The sequence below is a fragment of the Besnoitia besnoiti genome, chromosome III (assembly GCF_002563875.1).
Source record: "Besnoitia besnoiti strain Bb-Ger1 chromosome III, whole genome shotgun sequence".
Taxonomy (NCBI): Eukaryota; Apicomplexa; class Conoidasida; order Eucoccidiorida; family Sarcocystidae; genus Besnoitia; species Besnoitia besnoiti.
The window spans coordinates 5,333,762-5,356,594 of NC_042358.1; the positions used below are offsets into that span (position 1 = coordinate 5,333,762).

General features: G+C 61.5%; 2 protein-coding genes across 2 annotated transcripts; one reads left to right on the forward strand and one right to left on the reverse strand.

The window, feature by feature from the left end:
- Nucleotides 1-44: 44 nt before the first annotated feature.
- BESB_050590 (uncharacterized protein) lies at nt 45-7,720 on the forward strand (the record flags this gene model as incomplete). The annotated part of the gene is made up of 9 exons (XM_029363510.1): nt 45-749; nt 1,368-3,817; nt 4,193-4,397; nt 4,551-4,955; nt 5,214-5,345; nt 5,388-5,521; nt 5,934-6,211; nt 6,863-7,107; nt 7,631-7,720. 9 exons carry the CDS (start codon nt 45-47, stop codon nt 7,718-7,720), a joined length of 4,644 nt encoding a protein of 1,547 aa, XP_029220876.1.
- A 6,958-nt stretch (nt 7,721-14,678) lies between these two features.
- On the reverse strand, nt 14,679-18,055 carry BESB_050600 (uncharacterized protein; the record flags this gene model as incomplete). The annotated part of the gene is made up of 3 exons (XM_029363511.1): nt 14,679-15,520; nt 16,101-17,648; nt 17,845-18,055. The coding sequence occupies 3 exons, from the start codon at nt 18,053-18,055 to the stop codon at nt 14,679-14,681; spliced, it is 2,601 nt and encodes an 866-aa protein (XP_029220877.1).
- Between the last annotated feature and the right edge of the window lie 4,778 nt (nt 18,056-22,833).

Consider the following 22,833-nt stretch of genomic DNA (forward strand, 5'->3'; position numbering starts at 1 on the left):
CGGGCTCTCTTTGCCGGGTGATCGAACGGGCTAAAAAAGATAATATGGCGGCGCTGCGGCTTCTCCGGAGGCGCGGGGTCTCGCGGGTTTCGCGGGCCTCGTCGCGGGTTTCGCGGGCCTCGTCGCGGTTTTCTCACGAGCCTCTTGTACGGCGTCGTCTCTTCGAAGTGCAACTCGCCTCTTCTCCTCGGGTCTCGGCTGCCTCCTTACTCGCTTCTTGGCGTGCTTCGCCTGCTTCCACGCTTTTTTCTCCTCTCTCTGCACTCCGCGCCTCTGCCCCCTCTCGCGCATCGCTTGCTTCGAGTCCGCTGCCTTCGAGTACACGTCCCCTGGCGCCTGCGCCATTTTCCGCTTCTCGCTCTTTTGCGTCGAGTGCGTCTGCTAATTCGGAGCGCCTTCCGCGCCGCGAGGCCCGGCGTGTGCGCGGAAATCGCATGCATGCGTCTGCCGTTGTCGCGGCCTTTCAGGAGGGCGCTCGGCAGGGCTCGATGCGGGCGCTGCTGAGCCGCATGAGCCGCACAGACGTCCACACGCTGCGTGACGCAGAACTCGCGGCCTGCCTCTGCGCGGTTGCCGACTGCGTGGCGCGCGCCAAGAGACGACCCGCCCAAGAGGACGGCTCGGGCTCGACGCCCCGCGGGAGGCTCGAGCGAGACCCCGCCCCCGAGGCGGAGATGCTGCGCGCGCACACCTTTTGGCACAGATGTATAGGGAAAGTGCTCAAGGGAGACTTGATTCTCAAGGCTCGAGTGAGCGACAAGCGGAATTCCCTGCACGCGTGCACTCTCCAGCGCGCCCGATTCATGCATTGCTTACGAGTTGGACATAACACACACATCAGTCTATCTAAATAAATACAAGTTCAAATGCGTGTAGGCGGTGTAGGGACAGACATTCGTACATATATATATATATATGAACTGGACATAAACAACTGTACAGGTTTATATATATATTTTTAAGTTTAAATCTGTGCAGGAGTTGTAGAGGTGCATGCCCCTTCGTCTGCCAGTCCTATAGACCTGCAGGCATAGGCACGAAGAGAGCGCGACGCGTCCACGCAGCGGGGGCTTGCGGGACGGCCTGCAAGCCCGTGAAGGCGCATTTACTTGCCTCTCTCTATATATATTCCTGCACTGGTAAACATACATGTGTATCTATGACTTACTGATGCGTGCTTCGAGTGTACCTCGCATGGATTGTTGATCACATCCATCTCTGCAGGCTTGTGCTACACATATGTATATATATGTATATATTCATATATATACATCTAAAGATAGGCATATCTGCAGTGGTGGCGGCGCGCTTGTGGCTCGCACCTGTGGGGTAAAAAACAGGTAGAGTTGCCGCGTGCGTGTTTTCAGCTGAGCGTGCTCGCGGACATGCTTGACGCGCTCAACAGAGCGGACCTGACGCTTTTCCAGCCCGTCCCCCTTCTCGCTCGTCCCGCGTCTTCTCCCGCCTCGTCATCGACTTCTTCCGCGGCGTCGCTGAGTGACTCTCCTGCCGTCTGCGCTTCGGCGGAGAGCCCCGCCGCGAGCGGGAAGCCGGTGTGGATTCCCCATCGCTTTTACTTTCGTCTCTTGGAGCGTCTGGAGCAAGAGCTCGCTGAGCCGCGCGACAGCGAAGCGACAGGAAGCGAGGCGGAGCCTGTCGAGAGGCATCCCGACGCCTGCGCGCCGGCGGAGACCCGCGAGGAGGCGCGGAGCGACGCGCACGCGTCATCATGCACGTCGAGCGGGAAGGCGGCGGCGGCGGAGGATGCAGAGCTGCAGACGGGCAACGAGCTGGACGAGGCGCCTCTAAGGGCTGCAGAGAAACTCAGAACGAGGGGAAAGGACGTCGCCAGTCTCCTGCGAATCGCTCATGCCATAGCCGCGAGGCAGCGGAGCGCCCTCGCCGCGCTCGACGCGCTGGAGCAGCGGCTTGAGAGCCGCGCGGCCGCTGAGAGAGGAACCGAGGGAGACGCCGTCGCGGCGTTGCAGGGGAAGAAAGTGCGCAGCGCGCCTCAGTCCGCACAGGAAAAGCCCTCTCCTGACGAGAGATGTCGAGACGACAACGACAGTCTGCAGCAGCTCTGTCAGGCTCGGTTCTTCTTCCTCTTCTTCTTCGAACGCCTGGCGCAGGCTCTCTTGCCCCCGCTTCTGGATTCTCTCTCTCTCCCTTCTCTTTCTTCTTCCTCGCCTTCCCTCGTGGGTGTGTCTGCCGCGCCTGCGCTCTTCTCGGCCGCGGCGGCTGCAGACAGCGCCCGAGCAGAGTCGCGCGCCGAGGGTACGAATCCGCCGGGTGAGGAGGGCGACGCGGCGACGGAAGCGCGTCCTCTCGCGGCAGCCTTCCCCCACGCCATCGAGAAGAAGAACGACGGATCGACAGCAGACGCGGCAGCCTCGGGACGCAGTGAAGGAGCCCAGCCGGCGCGGCAGAACGCCCATGCAAAAGAGAGAAAGCGGGACAACACCTCTTCGTTTCACTTCGAGACGCAGCACGTCACTCCACTTCTCCTAGCCTTCGCGTCGAGCTTGCGGTGTGCAAAGCGAGACGAGAAAGAGAAAGCAGTGACGCGCTGGATTTTCTCTGTTTCCTCTCCTTCTTCTGTCTGTCCATCGCCTGCGACCTCGCGGCCTCCTCAGGTTTCTTCTTCTGCATGCGCTGCCGCCGAGCCTCCTCCTTCGCGCGTCGATCTCAAATTGCGTGCCTCGCGTCGCCGGTCTGAGCGTTGCTCCCCGCCGGTCTCTCTCTCGTTCCTGCTCGTTCCTGCGCCTTGCCCGTTTTCTTCTCCTTCGTCTGTTTCAGTTTCTTCTCTCCCTCCCGCGAGCGGATCTTCGCTCCGCTCTGCGCCGTCTGCCGACCTCTCCGCGCGTTTGCCTTCGCCTGTCGCTTCGGCGGCGGATTCTCTTGTCTCTTCTTGCGGTCACGCCGCAGCTGAGGAAGCAGACGCGAAGGAGACGCGAAAGCTTTCGTACCGCGCGATGCGCAAAGCATTTGTCGCCGTTCCCCGGTCCTTCGCCGACTGTTTTCCTCCGACAGAGAGGACGACGCAGGAGGGCAACGCGGCAGCGAGCGCTGCAGCTGTGAAGCGCGGGTCGACTTACGCGCGCTTTCCTCACCTTAACGCGGTTGTCTCTCTGCTTGCGTCGTGTCTTCTTCCGCACGTCAAGAGCCTCGACCCCGCGGCGGCCCTGGGGGTGCACATACAGTTGAGTCGGAGCCAGTACGACGTGGAGGCGGCGCGCGCGACGTTGGAGCGGGGTGGGTTTTTTTCGAAGTCTGCAGGTCGACGACCCGAGGTTTTTCCGTTGGAGACCCCCCTCCAGACGCTGCTCCTCGCGTCGTGCCACGACGTCGGGTGCAGACTTCTGCTGCGACTCGTTGAGCAGCCCGCGGGGCTTCTGCGAGAGCTCCCGGGACGAGACATCCCCTCCTTCATGTTGTCTGTTTCGCAGTTCATGCCTCAGCTCAATGCCGCGCTTCCCATCGTGTCTACGCCGCCCTCGTCGCCTAATCTGTCTTCCTCTTCGGACTTTTCTTCTTCTACTTCCTCTACACCTTTGCCGTCTTCTCTTCCCTCTCGTCTGCACTGCGACACTCTCATTCCCCCCGCTTCTCTCCAGCGCTCGCCGACGTCACCCCACACCTCGCGGCGCCCTCCTGAGCAGCCCGCGCCTCCGTCCTGTCTCCCGTCTTCTGGCGTGTCTTCGCGCGCGGGTGCCACGTCGCGTCCGCCTCTCGCGCGGACCGTCGCGTCGCTGCTGCCTGTCCTCGCGCGGCGGCTGGCCTTCGAGCAGCTGCAAGCGACAGGCGCGGGAGCACACAGGTACGCGCGCGCCTCTCGCTCTTCGGCGGAGACTCAGTGCGTTCCACAGGCACGCGCGTCGACTCGCTGCATTGTATCTCGCAGCCTCTCTGCGTTGGGTGGATGCTGCCGTGGGAGGCAGGGTCTTTCACTGCCTGCCTTACGGGGGGGGACGGAGGGGGAGGCTTTCGACGCGCGCCGGGAGGGCCTCTGCGTCTGCGCCTTGATGCGTCCATTCGCCTGCCTGGCGTCTCGCTCAGTCTCCCCAAGTCTTCATTTCTCAACTGGTATGTGCAGTTACCGAGGTTCAGTGAGGCAGCGTGCGAGTGCACGAATGTGGCTGTACGCGGTGTGCGGCTTTTTGCTGGTGACGCTTTGTCCTCTTCGCCTGCGCAGGAGATACGCAGCGAGGCCCGTCCTGTCGCCTGCAGCCAGCTGCGACGCGCTGACGGCACTCGCGGACGCGCAGTGTGGCGGAGATGCGGAGACGCGCCGCGCCTGCCTCGTGATCTTTCACGCGGCTCTGGAGGGTCTGTGGAGGCCGCTTGCGCGAAAGAAGAGAGAGAGGCTCTTCGCGCACGAGCAAGGAATCTCCGCGGAGGTAAGCGCAGCAACCCCACAGATGCAATAGCGGGGCGAGCAGGAAGGCAGAAGACGACGAGAGCTCTCGAGTCTAGGAGGGGGACATCACGCGGCACCCAAGTGGAAGCATGCGTCACGTCCGTTCTGCGAGCTCTTGTGGTGTCATTTTCAGCGTTGTCAGGCTGCCGCGGCCGAGGGCGAGCAGACGGACTGTGGAGAGCAGCCAAGCCGTTTCTCTGCTCTGGACGGAGTGTCGCTGCGTCTCGAAGGCGAACGGTTGATCACGCTGAGTCGCCTGGTCAACGCTGCGCTGAAACTGGGGCTGCTGGACGTCTTCACTCGGTCGAGGGGGCGCCTGGGCGCGTGTCGGAAAACAGACGAACGCACCAGGGCGTCTCATGAGGATTCCAGCAGACGCCCGAGGAGAGAGGTCGGCGACGGCCAGAGCGCGAAGCAAGCTGCAGAGACTCTAGTGCCGCCCCACACACAGTGGCGGCGACCGGAGAAACTTGAAGAGGACGCCCTCGCAACCGAAGAGGAAGTCGACGTCCTCAGGAAGCTCCTCGCTGCAAACCTGGTACGCAGAGGCCCCAGAAGAAAGCAAAGCAGACAGAAACGAACAAACTACAGACAGGCGAAGCGAGCACCGCAACGACATCTCCAAAACCATTCAAGCTCGAGAGGAGGAGGTCTCAGACCACTCGCGCGAAGGAGGCAGGTGTCTCTGTCTTTCTCTTTGCCTGGCCTTTGCTTTCCCGGTTCTGTTCATCCCCTTTCTCAGCCGTGCCCTCCCCAGAAAATCTTGTTCCGCCGCTCGTGCTTCTCTGTCTCTCAGGCGGCCCTGTCGTCTCGCCAGCTGCAGTATCTGTCGCTGTCGCTTCTCTGCTGTCCGGCTTTCGTGCTTTCGGCGCCTCTCGACTATGCACGCCCTGCGAAGCGCAGCGCGAGCCGCGCCTCCGGTGTGCTTGCTGGGGACGCGCTCCGCACGGCCGGCGTCTCCCCCTGCCAGCTTGCAGTCTCAACTGCCCCTGTCGCGTTCCAGTGCCTCGCGGAGGCGCTGAGGCGCTTCACCCGCGACAAACCTGTAGACGCCGACTTCAGCGCGCGGAGCAGGCGCAAGAGAGAAGAGGAGTGGGCGGGCAGGTAAGGGAGACATTCGGCAGTCTCGTGCGCTGGAAGCCGCTGTGAGAAGACGCTCACGACGCGCAGCGTGCCGGACGCCGCGCAGCCGAGTCAGCTAGCACCTGGAAGCTAAGTATACGAGGCAGCTACTTGATTCGAGTCCCTAGCGGAAGAACGTGAAGGCGAGGTCTGCCGGCGGAGGGGGAGGGAGCTGGCTCTCGGCACGCGCGGAAGGACACTAGAGGCGTGTGGGGGAGGCACGGGAGCATCTCAACGACCACAACGCCATGAGAAAAAACCGCCAAGCGACTCTTCGGGGAGGAGGGACTGGAGCAACACAGCGTTCAGACGGCACTGCAAGTCCTGCGCCGCGCGCAGCATCTTGTATCTCGTGAGTTTGCGCTGCGCGCTGATTTGCGTGTGTACGCGACAGGCAACTTCAGACGAGCCTCATCGCCGCCACTCTCGGTCTGTGCGCTCCTCTGGTCGAGGGTCCTGCTGCGCCTAGTACCGGCAGTCTCCCCGCGGCTGAAGCTGCGGCGAGTCAGAGCGGAGGACAACGCGAGCCAGTTTCTGCAGCGAGAGGCCCGGCGGCGCGAGAGGACAGTTTGCTTCGCCTGCTGCCGCTCGAGAGCCTGAGGACTGCGCGTCGCCTGGCTCATGCAATGGCGCAGCCGCAGCGGCAGCACGCCAAAGGCACTCGCGTGTCCGGTGAGCGTGGCGCAGCGTGGCGCAGCGGACTGCAGAGGTAGATGCGTTTTTTTGGAGAAAAACTGTGGGACGGCGCACTGAAGAGGCTGCGCCACTGGGAAGCACCAAGTTGCAGAGCGTGAAGCAGGCTGTCGACCCGGCTAGCCCACGCTGGAGCGAACAGGATCGCGCTCCGCCGCATGCGCATGGCGCTGCACGCAGTGCGGCTGCGTACACAGATGTCATTTTTTTGCGTATGCATATGTATATATTTTGGTATAGCTATATGTATACATATGGGTGTGTAGATGCATGTGTATGTATATCGGTACAGAGAGAAACTGAGGACAGAGTGCTGGTCCTTTGGACTTCAAGGGGATCGCGTTTTGGGGGGGCCTGTGTGAGGGTAGTGGACATAGAGCATGGAACGAGTGAACTGGATGAGCGCACTCGATGGCGTGCAGAGAGAGTTTTCAGCTTGCTTGACGTGTGAAAAGGCGGTGCGACAGGCAGCGGACAGGGCTAGCAGAAGCGACTAAGCTCCGTGGAGCTTCTTCTTTATAGAGTCCCTCGGGTCATCCATATATTTTTTACGGCAAGGCAGCGTAGTCAGTTAAGAAACATAATGACTCTATCAGGCTGAGCTCCCTTATTTTGTGTGCTCCGCCTCAGCGCTCCAGGAGGAAGTCTTCGGCGTCCTCCTGTCGTGCACACTACGCACCGAGGGGTTCGCTGTTCGCGGCAACGGAGAACACGTTCCGTCTGAAGGAAGTTCAGACCTTCCTCAGCACAGGTCTACAGGCTCTCCAGGGAGCGACAATCAGCTAGCGGAAGAAGGTTGGTCAAAATCAAGAGAAAGCGGCCTGCCATGGCTCCGCGTAAGTGAGGTCGAGGCTGTCGTCGGACCGTACACGGTGGTAAGTCGAGGCGCACTGGAAAATGGAAAGAACGAAATAGAGCAGCGCTTGCACGAGAAACCGAGGCGCAAGCAGCGAGGGCGTGCGTGGGAACGAGCAGCGGAAAACGGCTGTTTCACGCGTGTTTACTTCTTTACAGCAACACGGTTGTCTGGGAAGAGTGAATGAACCATCTTCCCGTACGGAAAGTGTAGAGTCGGCTGAACGGCTCGCGCGTGGTTGCCTCTTTCGAGGCGCTGACTGCTGTGCTGTCGGAGAGCTGCTCCGAAATGCGCTGCAGGGGAAAATCGTGTCGATTCCCGTTGGAACCTCATCAGCCATGATTTGTCTGCATCGTTTCTAGTGGACTGAAGTACAGGAGTTCTGCCCTTCTTAGGGCCTTGGTTTCTGCAGAAACGTTTCGTTCCCCGCGTGATGCAGCGCTCACAGTGGAGGGAGGGGGAGTGCGGGGGATCTGGTCGCTACCTGCCTGTTGCACGACGCCCATGCGGTTTCGCCATTTCCCGTGTGTTTCATGTTTCAGGACTGCATTCTGACCCAGCATAATGATGAAGATGGCGGGACAGAAACACTGGGCAGGCATGAACTCGCCTCTCTCGACGTCGAGCAATGACTTGTTGCCTTTGCCGCCCTTCCACAAACGATTACTATTGTGGATATGAAACCAGTTGAACATCGTGTTTTAATCTAACAAAGATGATCAGGGTTTCCACTTTCTTGTTTCGTCATACGGCGCGCACAGGCGCGGCCACCACTGATCTATTCAAAAAGCCTCGTGGGATAAGCGTCTCTTTCAGGCGGCTGCCGGTTCACTCAACCCCGCTGTCCGGGGTTGTCCTGGGCACCTGCAAAACTGCTATTTTACAGTCGTGGGGACATCCAGTCGGTAGCGCTGCAACACATCCGGCTGCGAAGACGCTGTATTAGGTGAACAGGAGCGTTGAATCGTTGCGAAATGTCCACTTACGGACTCAGCCTGAGCCCGAGCGAGCGCTCGGAGACTCCCTGAATCCTCTGGACATAGTAGATCTATTCTTCAGTAGCGCATGCAGTTTGCGGTGTTAACGCGCAGTCACGGCAGACGGAGGCAGAGACTCGTTCGCTCGAGAACGGAGTTGCTCATCCTTTAAGTCAGAATGTTTTTGGGATCGCGACACAGATCCAGTCGGCCGGATTGTGAGATATTAGTTTTGTTCGCCGCAGCGCGCGGCGAGTCTGCACCGCTCACCAACACCTCCACGCCTGACTCTTCTTGGCCTCGCCGGCGCCGACTCTGCCCTTTCTTGTAGTTTACAGCGCCATCAACAGGCTGTCACTCGAAGCCTAACCGACATTATGCGATCATGGTGTCAAGTTGCCTTGTATGGTGGTGGGAGACTACGCGTATACGGCGACTCGTTCTCTGCCTTTCTGGCAGCGCGGCGCCACTTAAGAGGAATAAAAATACCAGATTTGCGTTTTCTGCAAAGTCGCCCCCCGCAAGTCCTTTACAAGACACTACGCGAACCAAGCAAAGCTGCATACGGCAGGCAGTGACGCGGCCGAAAGTGAAAACTTTTCTGTCGAAAGAAAACTTAGCAGAACGCCTGTGCTAGCTGTCGCATCGACCTCTGTCATACACGAGCTTGCGCAATGCCGCCCGTGCATGATAGAGGTGCTGTGACTTTTGTGGCAAAAAACCGGCTGAGTCCCTTCGTACGAGCGCTGTCGCTCACTTCTCTCCGCACACGGCAGCGCCTCCTGAGTTGACCGTGCCAACCAACAGGGAGGGTGCAGGCACCGCAGCAGTCTGCCAATCCCAGTAAAAACTGTTGCACAAGCACGCTGAGTTGCATTGGTAACTCGAGCACGGGTTTTCTAAGCTTTTCTAGGTTGTCGCCACCCAACAATTGATGATTTAACGTGATTCACTGTGAACGCCTAGACAACAAGCTTCTGTTTCCACTACATGCATGAGACAACGATACACATGCACCGTGCAGGTGCGTGAACCGCCCTTGTGGTTGATGCTTCCCGACTACTTCCCACAAAACGGATGAAAATCGAGCACCTCAGGATGCAGCTTCTCGCGATTTCAAATCGAACGATCGGCTAAGTCGGGGAAGACGCACCCGCTCCTCCCCGTGTGTCTCGCCCCATGCAGCGTCCGTGCGGCGTTTACGCGGCAGGCCACACAGTGAGCCGTTGCCTCTTGTCCGGACTCACGACGCGTGCCTGTCCCTATTGTATATACGTTTGCAAATATACATACAAAATAACTAGGTGTGCACAAAACGGGGAGCCAGTGGCACTCGGCGCGACAGATGCTCTCCCCAGAGCAAAGAGGATCTCTGAACGCTGGGCGCTCGTGAGGTTCGATCTCCCGCGTGACAAGGGAAAATTCACTGTTTCCGCTCGCCCGCTTGGAGGGGAGAGTTTGCGGGGAAAGGCCATGGTGCAGGCAGGAACGCGGCAGCCGCGCCCGGAGCTACACCGTGCGTCTAGCGGAAGTGAACTGCAAAAAACTGCAGTCACGAAACGAGTGAAGCGGAGCGCTTGCCCTTTCCCATATGCCAAACTCAGGTGTGCGCGTTGACGCAGGGAAGGAGGAGGAAGCACTCCCGCCGCTTGGCTCCCGAGGTGAACCGACAGCGAGCCAAGCGCCGCGTACCCCTCTGCTGCGGCACTACAGCTGGACAGCCTGGCTGCGCCTCCCACCGCGCCCTTGGTATACACATATAGACTCCCTACACACCCAATCGAAACGAGGGGCGCAAGAAGCGGCAGGAGGGGGGGGGGGAGGGGGAGGGGGGGGGGGGGGGGCGGACGGGTTGCAAGATAGGGGCCAATCAACAACCAAAAATACGTCAGCGGCGGCGAACACGAGTGGACCTTAGGAAGACCACCGCCACAGGACAACACACACGTCCTCGCAGGCCACGCTCCGCTAGCGACACGCCTCTCGACGACCCAACGGCCCCGAATTACTGCACTTTGAGAGTTGTCGCTGTTCCCCCAGAACGTGCCCGGCTGCCAGTCTTTCCTTCTGCAGCCCTACTACTCGTCAACGGTCACGGGACGCGCGTGCGCCATCCAGGCAGGCACAAACATAGACAGGAGGATGCTGGTGCCCAGAATCCTACCGCACCGTGCTGCAAGGATGCGTTGCCGACGCTCCCCCTCCCCGTCCTCCCCTCGAGGGCGCCTGCACGCAGAAAAATCCTCTACCCTAAACCCGTTGGAGCCCCTCATGCGAGACGGCGAACTCCAGCCCCCTTCTCTCGCAACTGCCTGGCGCCTCTCGCGCGCGAGACTACGCTGAGACCACACGCAGCACGTGAGTGGCAACCGTGACATCCATATGCACACGAAGGCGGACGGACAGTCGCGCGTCGCTCGGCCTTCTTCCAGTCTCTCTCCGCCTCTCCCCGGTCTCAGGCAGCGAAGAATGCCTCTTCTTTAGACAAGACTCACACACACAGCAGACGCGACAACGCTCCGCTGCCCCCTCCTCTGGGCCCTGCCCCCCCTCCCCCCCCCTCCAGAGAACCGACGCACAACGCATGCACATGCACTCACTGCTCCCTTTCGTGGAAAGTCTGCACTCCTTTTTTTCTGCCCCGTTCTTCTCCGCCGTCCCTCCCCCTCCACCGCCAACCCCCCCCTCAAGCGCATTTCTCAGTGACGCGCCGCAGTGGAGTCGTTTCACTGAATATTCCGGGACGCCGTGGCGGAAGAAAGTTACTGGAGTCCCAAACGAGGGACGCCGCCAAGGAGAGAGTTGCATGCGCCGAAGATTCAGTACACGTTGCGGTGCCTCGATCTGGCGTTGACCCTAGTCAACTATGTACGCGCGACAAATCCGTGGGCCCTGACACTGCGGGTCGCCCTCGTTCACACATCTTACGGCTTCCAAATAGCAATGCAAAGCTTCGGTCTCCTCGTTCCACCGCTGCTCCTTTTCTTGCTCCTCTCCCTTCGCCTCTTCCGCTTTCCTCTTCGAAACGCGGGGGTTGTCTCCCGGTTTCTCCCGTTTACTGTCAGCCCCGCGCGTCGTCTGCCGCGCCCTGCGCAGGCAGCTGGTGAGGAATTTCAACACGTCTTGCCTCCATGTAGACAACACACGCAACGGACAGCCTAGCCCCTGGTGAGCGTTCGCATGAAGCGACACGCACTAGAGCGGATTCCCGCGGACACTGTCGCAGAGAACCCACTCGCAGGCCTCCACGCGGCACTGATACGAGACAACCATCCGGCGCCAAGTGTGTATCTCTCCCGCGCATGTGCTCCCTTCGGCACAGACAAACGGTAGGCGGCGTCAGCAACCGCATCTCGCCGCCGCAACGCAACTCGCACTCTACGAATAATAACACACCTGTTCAAACCCACAGATCTCTATCCCCTCGGTCAGCAACGACAAAACAGAGCGAGAGGATACACACACACGCGTGGACGTGGACGCAGTAGCCCGCGGAAACTATGCTGCACTTCACATCCCAAACAACCAGCATTCGACGAGGAAGGAAACACGGAACACAGTCTGCGCAGGGACAAGCCCGAAGCCCCGGAATCCCGCCGCCCACCCAGACAGTACGGACACGCACACGCACAAGGCCGAGGTACGCCTGCGACGCACCACAGGCTCCTCCGACCACCAACGAGCAAAGAGACAACGCAGGGAAGTCAAGGCTGCCAAGAAATACAACACACACGGACACACACTCAAATGCACGCGTCAAACGTGGGCATGCATAGATGCATGAAAGTAGACAGCACATACATAAATGCACATGCATGCGAGAAAAATTCGTAAACGTTGGTAGTCAGTGGCGATCACAGGGTGAGACACACAGTTCTTTCACACAGTTCTTTGTGACCGACGCGAGGCCCGCGCTCAAGCGGCCTTTCGTCAAAGAGGAGCCTGAGGGGCGCTGCGGGCGCGACCCGCGCTAGACGAACAGATGAGCACACACATCCGCGCTGTTCCTGGGGAGCATCGCTCTTCTGCGGAAAAACTGTCTCCGCCCTCCGCAGCGCTCTCAAGGACGCAGGCATGCCGGCGCGGCTTGCCCCCGCGCGAAGACAAGACGAACACCGCACCTCTCTCAGCCAGCAGAAGAGTTTCCGGTTGCACTTCCGACGGAGAGCCGCATCGCCATTTCCCGCCGGGGTAGAGGGAAGATACCTACACACCAATTTGCTCTCCGGTCTCCCCCCGGTGACGCTCTCGCGTGCACATGGCGGCAAGAGGAAGAAGTCCCTCATGGACGCCTTCCCCTACTTCACAGACGGAAACGACACTACTGCACCACACAAACAGCATGCGACGCCCACCAGAGAGCAGTCACACATACATCGACGCATGCAGGCGCGCACGCACACGTCTCCCTCGAGACGCGTCTGCATGCCTCGACAACAGAGCCACTCGACAAAGCGCAAGCCGCACGAGTGCAGCGAGATACGTAGCAACTGGGGCACTACACATACACGGACATACCCATATATATACGCACCTCCCTGAAGACTTTCATGTATCTCCGCGCCCACTCGTGTACAGAATCGGGATAACAGAATCGGCGTAAAGCGGAAGTCGAAACGGCTCCCGGCTCAACCGGAGGCCTGAACAAACAGAGACCGCGGCAGAGGCGACCGCAGTACCGGTGCAACGTGCTTCCACTCTCCAAGACGCTCGCCTTCAGCGAACACCGCCACACTTTCCTCCCCAGTCCCTCCAGCCGAATGTCGCACATCCCTGGCGTTGAAGACGCTGCCTACCTCTTAAGACCAAATCGACAAAGCGCATCCCAAAAGACGCCTTGAATTCGTCCCGCGCGCCAGGGTCGCCCGCCTCCCCGGCGGCAGTACCGGTGCAACGTGCTTCCACTCTCCAAGACGCTCGCCTTCAACGAACGCCGCCGCACTTTCCTCCCCAGTCCCTCCAGCCGAATGTCGCACATCCCTGGCGTTGAAGACACTGCCTATCTCTTAAGACCAAATCGACAAAGCGCATCCCAAAAGACGCCTTGAATTCGTCCCGCGCGCCAGGGTCGCGCGCCTCCCGCCCCCCCCCCCTCCCACTGCTAGCCTCTCTAAACTTGACGCAAAATCGATATCTGAAAAAGCTATCCAATCCCTATGGTGAGCACAGAACAACCCCACGAACACGGCAAAGCAAAGATTTAAACTCGCCCTCTCGATCCCTGACAGGTTTTCAGAACTTTTGTCGTCGCATCTGCGCTGCAGCCACCCAGTTTCCCAAGAGAATGCCTCGGAGCAGCCCCAGCAGTAGTCCAGCTCCTCCCTTCTTTGCCTGAGACCTTGTCAGTTCTCCCTCTCCCTCAGCTGGGCGACAGCCTTCCGACTTGCGTCTTTCCTCCCTCGCGCGCACGCGCATGCCCACACGCCCCTCCGCTGCCACATTCCTGCACCATCCAAAAGCAAGGCTCGTACCTCCTGTCTCTCTCTTCTTCTGCCTCCGCTCTTCCTCTCCCTCGGCTCGCTACCCTTCTGCCGCTACCGCTCAGAGCCACCCACGCTCCGGCTCCTCCGCGCCTCGCATCATCAGCTCAACGGGACGCGACTCTCTCACAGCCCTGCGGCGAGCTCAGCCGTAAAGAAAAATAGGAATAAATCCCCTTTTGAGATCCTGCGAAGCGGGTGAGGCGTAGTCCTGGTCTGGACTGCTGCCGCAGGGACACGAAAGACACGGAACCCAAAGCCTCCGGCGACGAGCTGACAACTCCGTTGTGCGTTGAGCTCCTTCCCTCCTCACGCTGCGGTCGCCAGCGGTCACATCACACCTCGTCCTTCCGGGCCCCCTCGCCGGCCTCCCGCTGCTCAGGCAGAACGCTTTAAAGGCCGCTCAGAATTCTGGGGCTTCGCTGCTGGGCTGCATACGACCGGACTGGCGCACACGCGAAGCGACGCACTCTCCTCTCTGCAACCTGTGCGTTGCGCCTCCGCCCACGCGGAAAGGCAAACAGCGGGGAACGGAGTACGTCACAGATCCGGGGGTCACCACAACGAGCGGACGAGGCCTTCGCTTGGACTCTGCTCGTGCCTCTTCCCCTCGACCTAAATAAACCCCGGATTTCAGGAACGAGAGCAAAAATCGGGAATGCGATGCGGCAGTGCGAGAGGGGAGGGGGGCTGGCAGCTCCACTCCTCTCTCTTTTCCTCCGCCTGGGAAATCCGCCAGCGCAGGCGCCGCGCGGGGCTCGCGGGAACTCTCAAAGTCCGGAACAAACCCGTCTGCCTGGTGAGCCAAATGAGTGAGAACATGGGAGCTTGATACGAGCGTTTCATCCCGTCGCGGAGAGACGGCGCTAGCGCCGGCCAACGTTGGGAACAAGTCGCTTCTCCGCTTCGTTCCTCTGCACTTTTCCCGTTTGTCTTACCGGGTCCTTTCCCTCACGCGCCTTCGACGACCACCGCTCTCTTCGCCCTGCGCGTCCGCTCTCCTCTTTCTGGGGCCCCACGGAAGCGCCAAACAAGGCTCCGCGCGTCTCACAGGCAGCCGCAGAGAGAGTCGCCGCGTGCCGCTCGGACGCGATCCGCTGGCGCCCGTGTCTTCTCGCCTCCGCACTCGGCTTTTACGACCCGCGCGAGCAGACGCCTCGGCTGGCCCCGGACGCGAAGCTGCCCAGCGGCGCAGCCGACGCCCCGACGACCGCGAAGGGCGCGCCGCCGCCGCCTTGCTGGCGCGCCGCCACTGCGGTCGAGGCCGGGTGAAGGCTGGAAGGCGCGGCGAAGCCGTTCGATCCACCTAAAATAGACGCGCGGGGCCAATGCTGCGAGGATTCGTGGTGTTTCCGCATACTCTCGGACTCGTCGTCATCGGCGTTCGTCGTCTCGTGGTGCGAACGGCGCCGCGTGTTCTCGCTGCGACTGCACGCCTCACCGTCGGTGAGTGCGCTCCTCGGCGTCCCGGAGCCCCGGGGGGCATTTGTCCCACGGCGGCGAGACGCGAGGGGACAGGCACCGTTTCGGGCCCCCGAGCCCACAAAGCCGCAGACTCCGCGGCCTCCCCCCGAGCCGCCGGCGCCGTCCCCCGCGAGCTCATCCATGCACACGTCGGGAGACGAGTTCATCGAGTGCGGCGTGACGCAGGAAGACACGCAAGACTGAGTCGTGGCGCAGCTGCTGCCCCCTGACGAGGCCGTCGACGCCCCATCAGCTCCACAGCCGGATGCGACATAATGCGGAGCTCGAGACGGTGCGACAGAAGAGACACTCTTCCGCGCCTGCTGCGCGACGCCGCCTTCCACCCCCGGTGAGGCCAGCGCGGCAGCAGTTCCCGTGGTGCCGCGCACGTAAGTGAATCCCGCCGGCGCAGAGGCCGGGAGCGCCGACGCTGAAGCGTTCGAGACGCTGACGAAGGCGGCAGCTGGTGCCGTCCCTGGCGGAGACGACGATGTCGCCCGGTAAGGATGAGCTGCGCAGAAGGAAGAAAAGGACACGAATCTCGCGATGCCGTATGAATTTCGCGACCACGCGCTCTTCGGCCGTCCCTCCGAAGCGGGGTATCGGCGCCGCCTGCTGCGTTCGAATGTGGATTTGCGCCAACGCCCAATTCGCGTGCACGCGCGTTTTTCAGTAGAATCTGTTCCCACGACTGCTCCGGAGCGAAAGGGATCTTCTTAGGTGTTCCGATGGAGATTACAGGCAAAGGGCGACGTCTGCGAAGAATGGCGCGAGGCGAGATATCGCCGCAGCACGCACGTCTGGCGCAGTGTGCGGAAAGTCGAGGATTTCTTAGGCAGGGGCGCGGCCTTTGGCTCCTCCGCAGCCGCCAGCGTGCGTCGGGAAGGAGACACCTGGAGGGGCAGTATGTCTGCCGCCGCCGGAGGCGATTCCGCCAGCGGGACCTGGGACGCAGGAGGAGGCGCAACGAATCTGGGAGGGCGCGTTGGCCGCCATGCCGCGCCGGCGGAGACACTCCGAGGGCCCACCGCCGACCGGCCGCGCCGCCACGCAAGGCCCAGAGACGACGCATGCAGACGAGGAGAGCTTACCGAGAGCAGCAGCTGAAGACGCTGCGGTGGTGGAGGAAGATGAGCAGCAATCGCCGCATTTGCTTGCGGGTCTGTGCACAGAGTCTCCACTGCCGGCTTCTGCGCCGCTGCCTCCATTTTCGCCCACAAACCGGTGAGCCGAAGCGTGAACCATGTGCCCGTACGCGGCTCCCGAGACGTGGCGTCCTGCGGGCGATAACGCTGCCTTCTCGTGAGAGTCTTTCTTTTCTTCGGCGATGCTCGGCGCACCGCCGTCGCCCTCCCATTCCTCTTCGTCTGCGACGTGTCTTGGGCGCTGCGCCGCGTGGTGGTGGTGGTGCACGTGGAAGGACTCCTCGTCCCCGGCAGCCATGGCGACAGCCATGCCGCTGTACGCGTCGCCTGCCACGTCGTCTTCGTCGCCGTCCTCCTCTCCGCACTCCACCCAGGGCTGCGTCCGCTCCGCGTAAATGGCGCCTTCCTCCGTGAACACGGCGTCTTCTCCGTGCCGCTCGTCCTCCACTTCGCGGTACGCCTCCACGCCGCCGCGCCCTCCGCGCAGTCCCGTCGGCTGCGAACCCCGGCGCACACTCATCATCACGACTTCCTCTTCGCAGCAGCCGCTGGGGCTGCCCTCGCGGCCGCCCTCGTGCCTCGCAGCAGCGGCTACCCAGGCCGCCTCAGCCCCGCCCCGGGGCGGCGCGCGGCGATCCTCTCCGCCGCGCTCGCCATGCAGCGCCGGCGTACACGAGTGCGACGATCGGTGGTGTGGCTGCCGCGCCTCGTCCTGCGAGTAGCAGCTGTCGCGGTCGCTCAGCAGCGCACCGGAGGACGACGTTCGAAGGCCGCCGCGGCTCTCACGCAGCACAGCCGCATGCTGCGTCTGCGCGGCGGCTCGCGCGCCCTCAGCTGCGCCGAGGACCTCCTCTCCTCTGCTGCGGACACCCCCTGCGCGGCTGCCAGCCTGCCCTGCGGCGCCACCCGTGCCTTCTCGCGGAAAACCCGCCACCGCCGCGTGGCATGCGGCGGGCCCTGAGCCGTGGGAGGGCGAAGCGACGAGTGCGCAGTTGCCCTCGCTGGTCGCCGGGTGAGGCGAGTTGCTGGAGGGGAGCGCGGCTGCGGGAGAGGAAGGCGAATGGCGATTCGAGCTCAGCGGGCTCGGCGACAGGTGGCGCGCGTACTGAACCGCAGCCAAAACGTTGCGACGATACTGATCGTACTCTTGCGGCGAGACGTAGAGATGGTAGTTGATCAGCGTGAGGAACTGCGTCTCGAGGAGATTCATTTCTCGCGTGCGCACGCCGCCGACGCGCGCGTAGTGTTTGTTGCTGTAGTATACGTCGTCGAAGAACTTCGCCGCCAGCATCACTGAGGTGATTAGCAGACGGTGAATATTCAGGATCGAGACATTGAAGTCTCGGTGCAGCTTGATGATGCGGTCAATGTAGACCAGCGACAAGACAAAGCACTCGTTGCTGCAGCCAAAGTACTTGGCGATGCGGTCAAGGTAGTCATGAATCGAAATCTGAGGCTCCTTTATCGCGTGGAAACTCGTAATTTCGCCGAGGCCTGAAAGCGCACAACACAGACAGAACACAAATAGGGATCCGCCATCGTCCCGCGCCCCAAGCAGCCCGAGAGACGCGTCCCATGCGTCCCGCTGTAAGTTCCTCCACGGGCGCCAGTCCTCGAGCCTCGCTCCAAACTCACGGCCGCCTAGGCCTCGAAGACACGCACGCGCGGCTCTGCGTGCCTCAGCTCTTACCTGGCGGCGAGATGGAGACGAGGTGCTGCAGCACGGTCGCCAGGTAGGGCACGAACGAGTCGTCCGTGGAGCACGCCTCTGCGCCCATTTGCCGGTCGTAAGACGAGACGGAAGTGTAGTTCTGTTCGCGCGAGTAACCGCCGCACTGCGACGACACGGGCGCCTGGTTGGCAGCCCCGCCGGCGCTCACACGCCCGTCGTGATACGCCATCATGTGACGGTGAATGAAGGTACTCGATGCAGCAGCTAAAGCGAGGCAATGGCTGAGAGACGCGAACTTCTGGCGTCGTTTTCGCAGCGCGGCGGATCTGTGGGGAACGGGAAGACGCGGCGAAGGGACGCTGCCCTCGAGAGAATTTAAGTGTGCGAGGACGCAGACCTGACTGGAGTCTCGCCGTCGTGCGCCTCGCCAACTCGCTAAAACACACCTTCTAACCTCCGCGCGCACCACCTAAGAGCCAACCAAACGCACTCCGCTGCTCTAGAGATCGCGCCGACCGTGCGGAGCCCTCTACACTTTCGCGCGTCTGCGCGACTGCCGCGAAACGGGCGCTAGGCGCTCACAAACGAAGCTGCCTGGAAGAGGCGAGCGACAAAGGGAGCCGCGGCTGCGCGCGAGTTCGGCAGGAGGGCGGGATGCGCCGTGGTGAAGGAACTGAGAAGTTCGTGGGGGAGGGGGACCTGAAGCAACGCGAGTGAAAGTCCTCCCGATTGTTACAAAGTCGTGGCAGGAGCGCCTTGAACCCACGGAGACGAAGGGGCCTAAACGCGAGAGCGGAGACGGCGGACTGAACAATGCACAGAAGTGCAGCTTTTCTCGCTCGTCTCCACGCTCTGTCGTGACGCAGATCCCACGTGACGATGTCACAAAGTCCCTCTTCCCTCCCACTGTCACTGTCACGGCCTGAGTTGATACGAAGCGAAGGACGAGTAAAGCTCTGCGGAGGGCTTAAGTACTCGGGGAGCGAGCGCTGCTGCCGCCTCAAACGCTCCTGCGCCACCACCACTGCAGCTGAGGCCTCACGGCACGCCTTCGCACGCGCGGAGCGTGATACACATTGACAAGTCCGACGGCGGTGAAGTGCCCTCAGGCTCTCGCGTCGAGCGCGGCTCCAAATTCGTCAGGCAGAACCGCACAGAGCAAGCGGCAGTTCCTCACGCGTTCTCGAGGCGCCTAGGCAGCCTTGCCAACCTAACTGAGTCGCGGGAGAAGGTCTGCCGGCGAACGGGGCGGAGGCCCGCGAAAACCAGAATAAAGACACGACTGGAGAGGACAGGACTCGACTGGCCGAGTTTTCTGCGAAGCACGCTGCAGGGCGGTGCACGTCAGCGCCGTCTCGCGCCGCACGTCTTCGTCCCGACGGCGGAGGGTAGCTCAGCGGAGCTGCACGCGCAGCAGCGGAGGGCGACGTCTCTGGGTTGCGGTGGTGAACAGGCGAAAGCGACGCTGGGAGCATGTAAAGCGGCAGTGGTGCACGCCTCTCGCGCTGGAACGGAGAGGAGCCACGACAGCTCGGCCTGCTGCGATGTCTTCACCGCGGGGGCGAACAAGCGGCAAATTTGCGTAAGCTGGACTGACGAAGAACGGGCGGCAAACTCGCGGACAACCGCTGCCATTCTTTCAGTGGCGAAGGCCGCGGCTGCGGAACCCGAAACGACTCTCTAACACACGCAAACAGACAAACACTCCCAACAACGCCACGGAAGCCTCGACCCAGTCGCCGTCCTATTGCACACTACAGAGTTCGTTGGATGCGCAGACAGCTGGCGGCACCACGGGCCGCGGGCGACCAAGCTGTTCAATTTCCAGGCGGCGCTGTTCCGCCTGGCAAAAGAAGGCCGCAGTGGAGACGCAACGCGGAAAGCCTTCGTCGACGCTAGAGAAAGCGAGGGAAACCGGGGGGGACAGGACCAGCGCGAAGCTCGCCCGATTAGAGGGGGCCGGCTCCGTCGGGGAACTGTGCCCTAGAACACCTCTGCTTGGCGACAACGCCAGCCGCCGGCGACGACGACCCAAACAAATTGCGGGATCGACAGCAGTATCGATGAACTGAACTTGGAAACGCGCGACAAACAAGAGAAGAGCGCAGCAAAACATTCGGGGGCGAGTGCCAGAGAGGCCGGCGGGTCGGGAGGGCAGGGCCGCCTTCCCGCGGGTTGGGATAAGGGAGCACGATGAGGGAGTGGAGGGGAACAAAACGTATACAAGGACAACGAGTCGAGAGACAAAACGAACACCAATCACAGAAACATTTACAAGCACAGTTCCATGTGTCGGTCGAGGTGGCCTAGAAAAAACTCGGGCTGCTCACAACGAAACAGCCCCGGAGTGAATCGAACGGGTCCTACGACGACAACAGAGGGAGCCACGACAAACGACGCGACGACGGAGACGACCGCCGAAAAGAAACAAACGCACGGAACTGAAGCTGGGAAGGAGCTGCCGCAGCAGGTCAGAATCGATGACGCAAAATCAATCACGGACGTGCGACGAAAAACACAGGAAATCCGCGCGGCTTCCGGAGCAAACGCCCGCCGTCGCAGCGCAGGCAGATCCAACACACGCGAACCCGATTGTAGAGATTGCCGCCAAACTCATGCGCCGCCGGGGTATGCTCCCGGCATCTCCCGTCCGCCTGCCCTGGTGTGTTTTCTCTGCGCCACGGGGCCGCCGCCAGTGTGCTGCTGCTGCGCAGCGGCGCTCAGTAGAATCACCACGACGGGGACCGGCCTATAGACCGTCTCGGACAGGGTGATGGTGCTGCCGGCGACAGGCCGCAGTAGTACAGGAAGGTGTGGCTGTTTCGAGCACTACACTGCCGCCGCGTCCAGCTGGCACACGCGAGCGCACCGGGTCGCAGATTCCGACGTGGAGAGGTGCTCTTGGCTTTCTTCACGCATGGACCGACACCGAACCGAAGAATTCGAGGAGCGAGGACAAGCGCCAAATAAAGAGACTCTAAACACGACGAAGAAAGTCGCAGCGCCCGCGACACAGAGGAGCTGCGCGCCAATGGCTCCTCCTAGGTCTTCGCTGCAGCTCGCGCGCGCGCCGCCAGCAGGGGTCGCGCGCAGTGGCATGGGTTTTTCCGGCGCCTCTCTCTCTAACCGATCCTCGTCGGCGGGGACCGGAGAATGGAGCCGGCGCGTGCCAATCCAGACATCCGCGAGAAGGAGGGTCATGGAACCGCTGCCGCGCGTCTTTCCAGGTTTCACAGCGAGGAGAACCCTTCTCCCCACTCGCGGCCGTGTCTCACGTTCGACTCGCCTAGCGTGGTGAGAGGCCGGATGCGCTCTTTCTTGCAGTCCACAGTTGCGCGGTACCGCCGCCTTCCACACGCAGACTCCTGCTAGGTCGGAAGGCGGGACGAAGCGGCGCGGCGCTCCCGTCTCCGCCTCACTTGCGCAGAGAGCAGAGGAACGCAATCCTTTTACATCCACGCATGCATGGCGTCCAGGGCCGCAGCGAGGACCCGAAGAACCGAACGAGGCCACGCACCGCCTGCTTGGTCGTCTCCTCTGCGCGTAACAGCTCGAGCGGCTTCAGACTCGAGCTCCGTTGCTCAACAAGACAGTGGCATGCCACCACACAACAGTGGCACCAACGTAGTTTCCCGCCGAACGATTCCCTTCGAAGGCATGCCCGCACTTCAGCCAGAGACACCCGAGTGCACTAGTCCCGGGATCGCTGCCTCCGCCCCCCTCTCTCCTCTCTGCAGTCCCGTGAGCCAGTTAGAACTCACACGTCACAGCAACGGCGCTGGCTCACGCTCTTCAACACAGTGGAGCCGAGGTAATGCACCGCTGTTCTTGGAGCGGCAGCCGCAGAAAGCCAAAGAGAATGCAGTTCGCTCTACAGCGCGGCATTCTTAGGGAAGGATACTCCGAGCGCGCGGTAGGGGAAGCCGTCGTGGTAGTTCTTCCGCCTCCAGCCACGCACGGGTCGGGAGGCGCGCGGGTGAGAGGCAGGCGCGTCACTCCTTGAGCGGAGGCTCCAGAACGCGTGACACGCCCCACAAACTGGGGGATGGTGGCCGTGGGAAACCGAGTAAGGAGGCTTGGCGGGGGTATAGTGACTCCGGTGAGGAGCGTTGCAACCCCGAAGTCTCCTGCTACGTCGGATCGCGTCGCTTCCGCGCTGGGACTGGCCTCTCTAGCAAGGAGCGTCGACAGCCGTGGAATTCCCGGTACCCGTGCCTCTTTGTGCGACTGTCCGCGCTACGTTGTTTTCTTTTCGTTCGCCGTCGTGGGCGCTGTCGCAGTTCCGGCTTCGCGCCACCTCAAAGGTCAGGAGGAGTCACCGCTCAGAACTACTGAGAAGCCCCTGTGCTCTGTTTCCCGCTTTCAGAGCTAGGTGCCGCACCGCGCCTTCAGCGAAGGACGACGAACAAATAAAGGGCTGCACGGGCCTGACAGCGACCACGAGAACTGCTCAGAAAGAGCGGAAGGGGCGGCGTTCGAGGGAAGACAGTATCGCGGCCGTCCCACAGATGGAGAAGAGAGTGGAAGGGAGCGCTTCCCTTCCGCCGTCGGTGAAGAACGCTCAGAAGCGCTGCACTCAACGGCTCCCACCATCCAAGAGGAGAGAGTCAGCAGGCGTCATGCGAATGGGTGACGACAGACAGTTGTCATCGCGTGGCTGACGAATGATGTAGAGCTGAAATGCGCAGCGAGGAGCTGCCACTGGTCCAGTCAGGACACGCTATGATGACTGTTTACTCTCAATCGCGGCTGATGAGCGGAAGGCGCACATCACGCTGGATGATCTGACTTCAGCGTGGACGCTGGGATCCTTGCGGGTTCAGATGAACTCTGAGGAGCTCACGACGTAGTTAGAAGACGCTCAGCTAGAAGCAAAGCACAGCGTTGTTGCATCAAAAAGATGACATTTTTAGGGGCGCGCGATAGTCGACTGGGCTCACGTGAGAGCTCAGCAGCATCTGGCACCAGGCAAACACGCGTACCCAGAGGAAACTAAGGGAGGCTGTG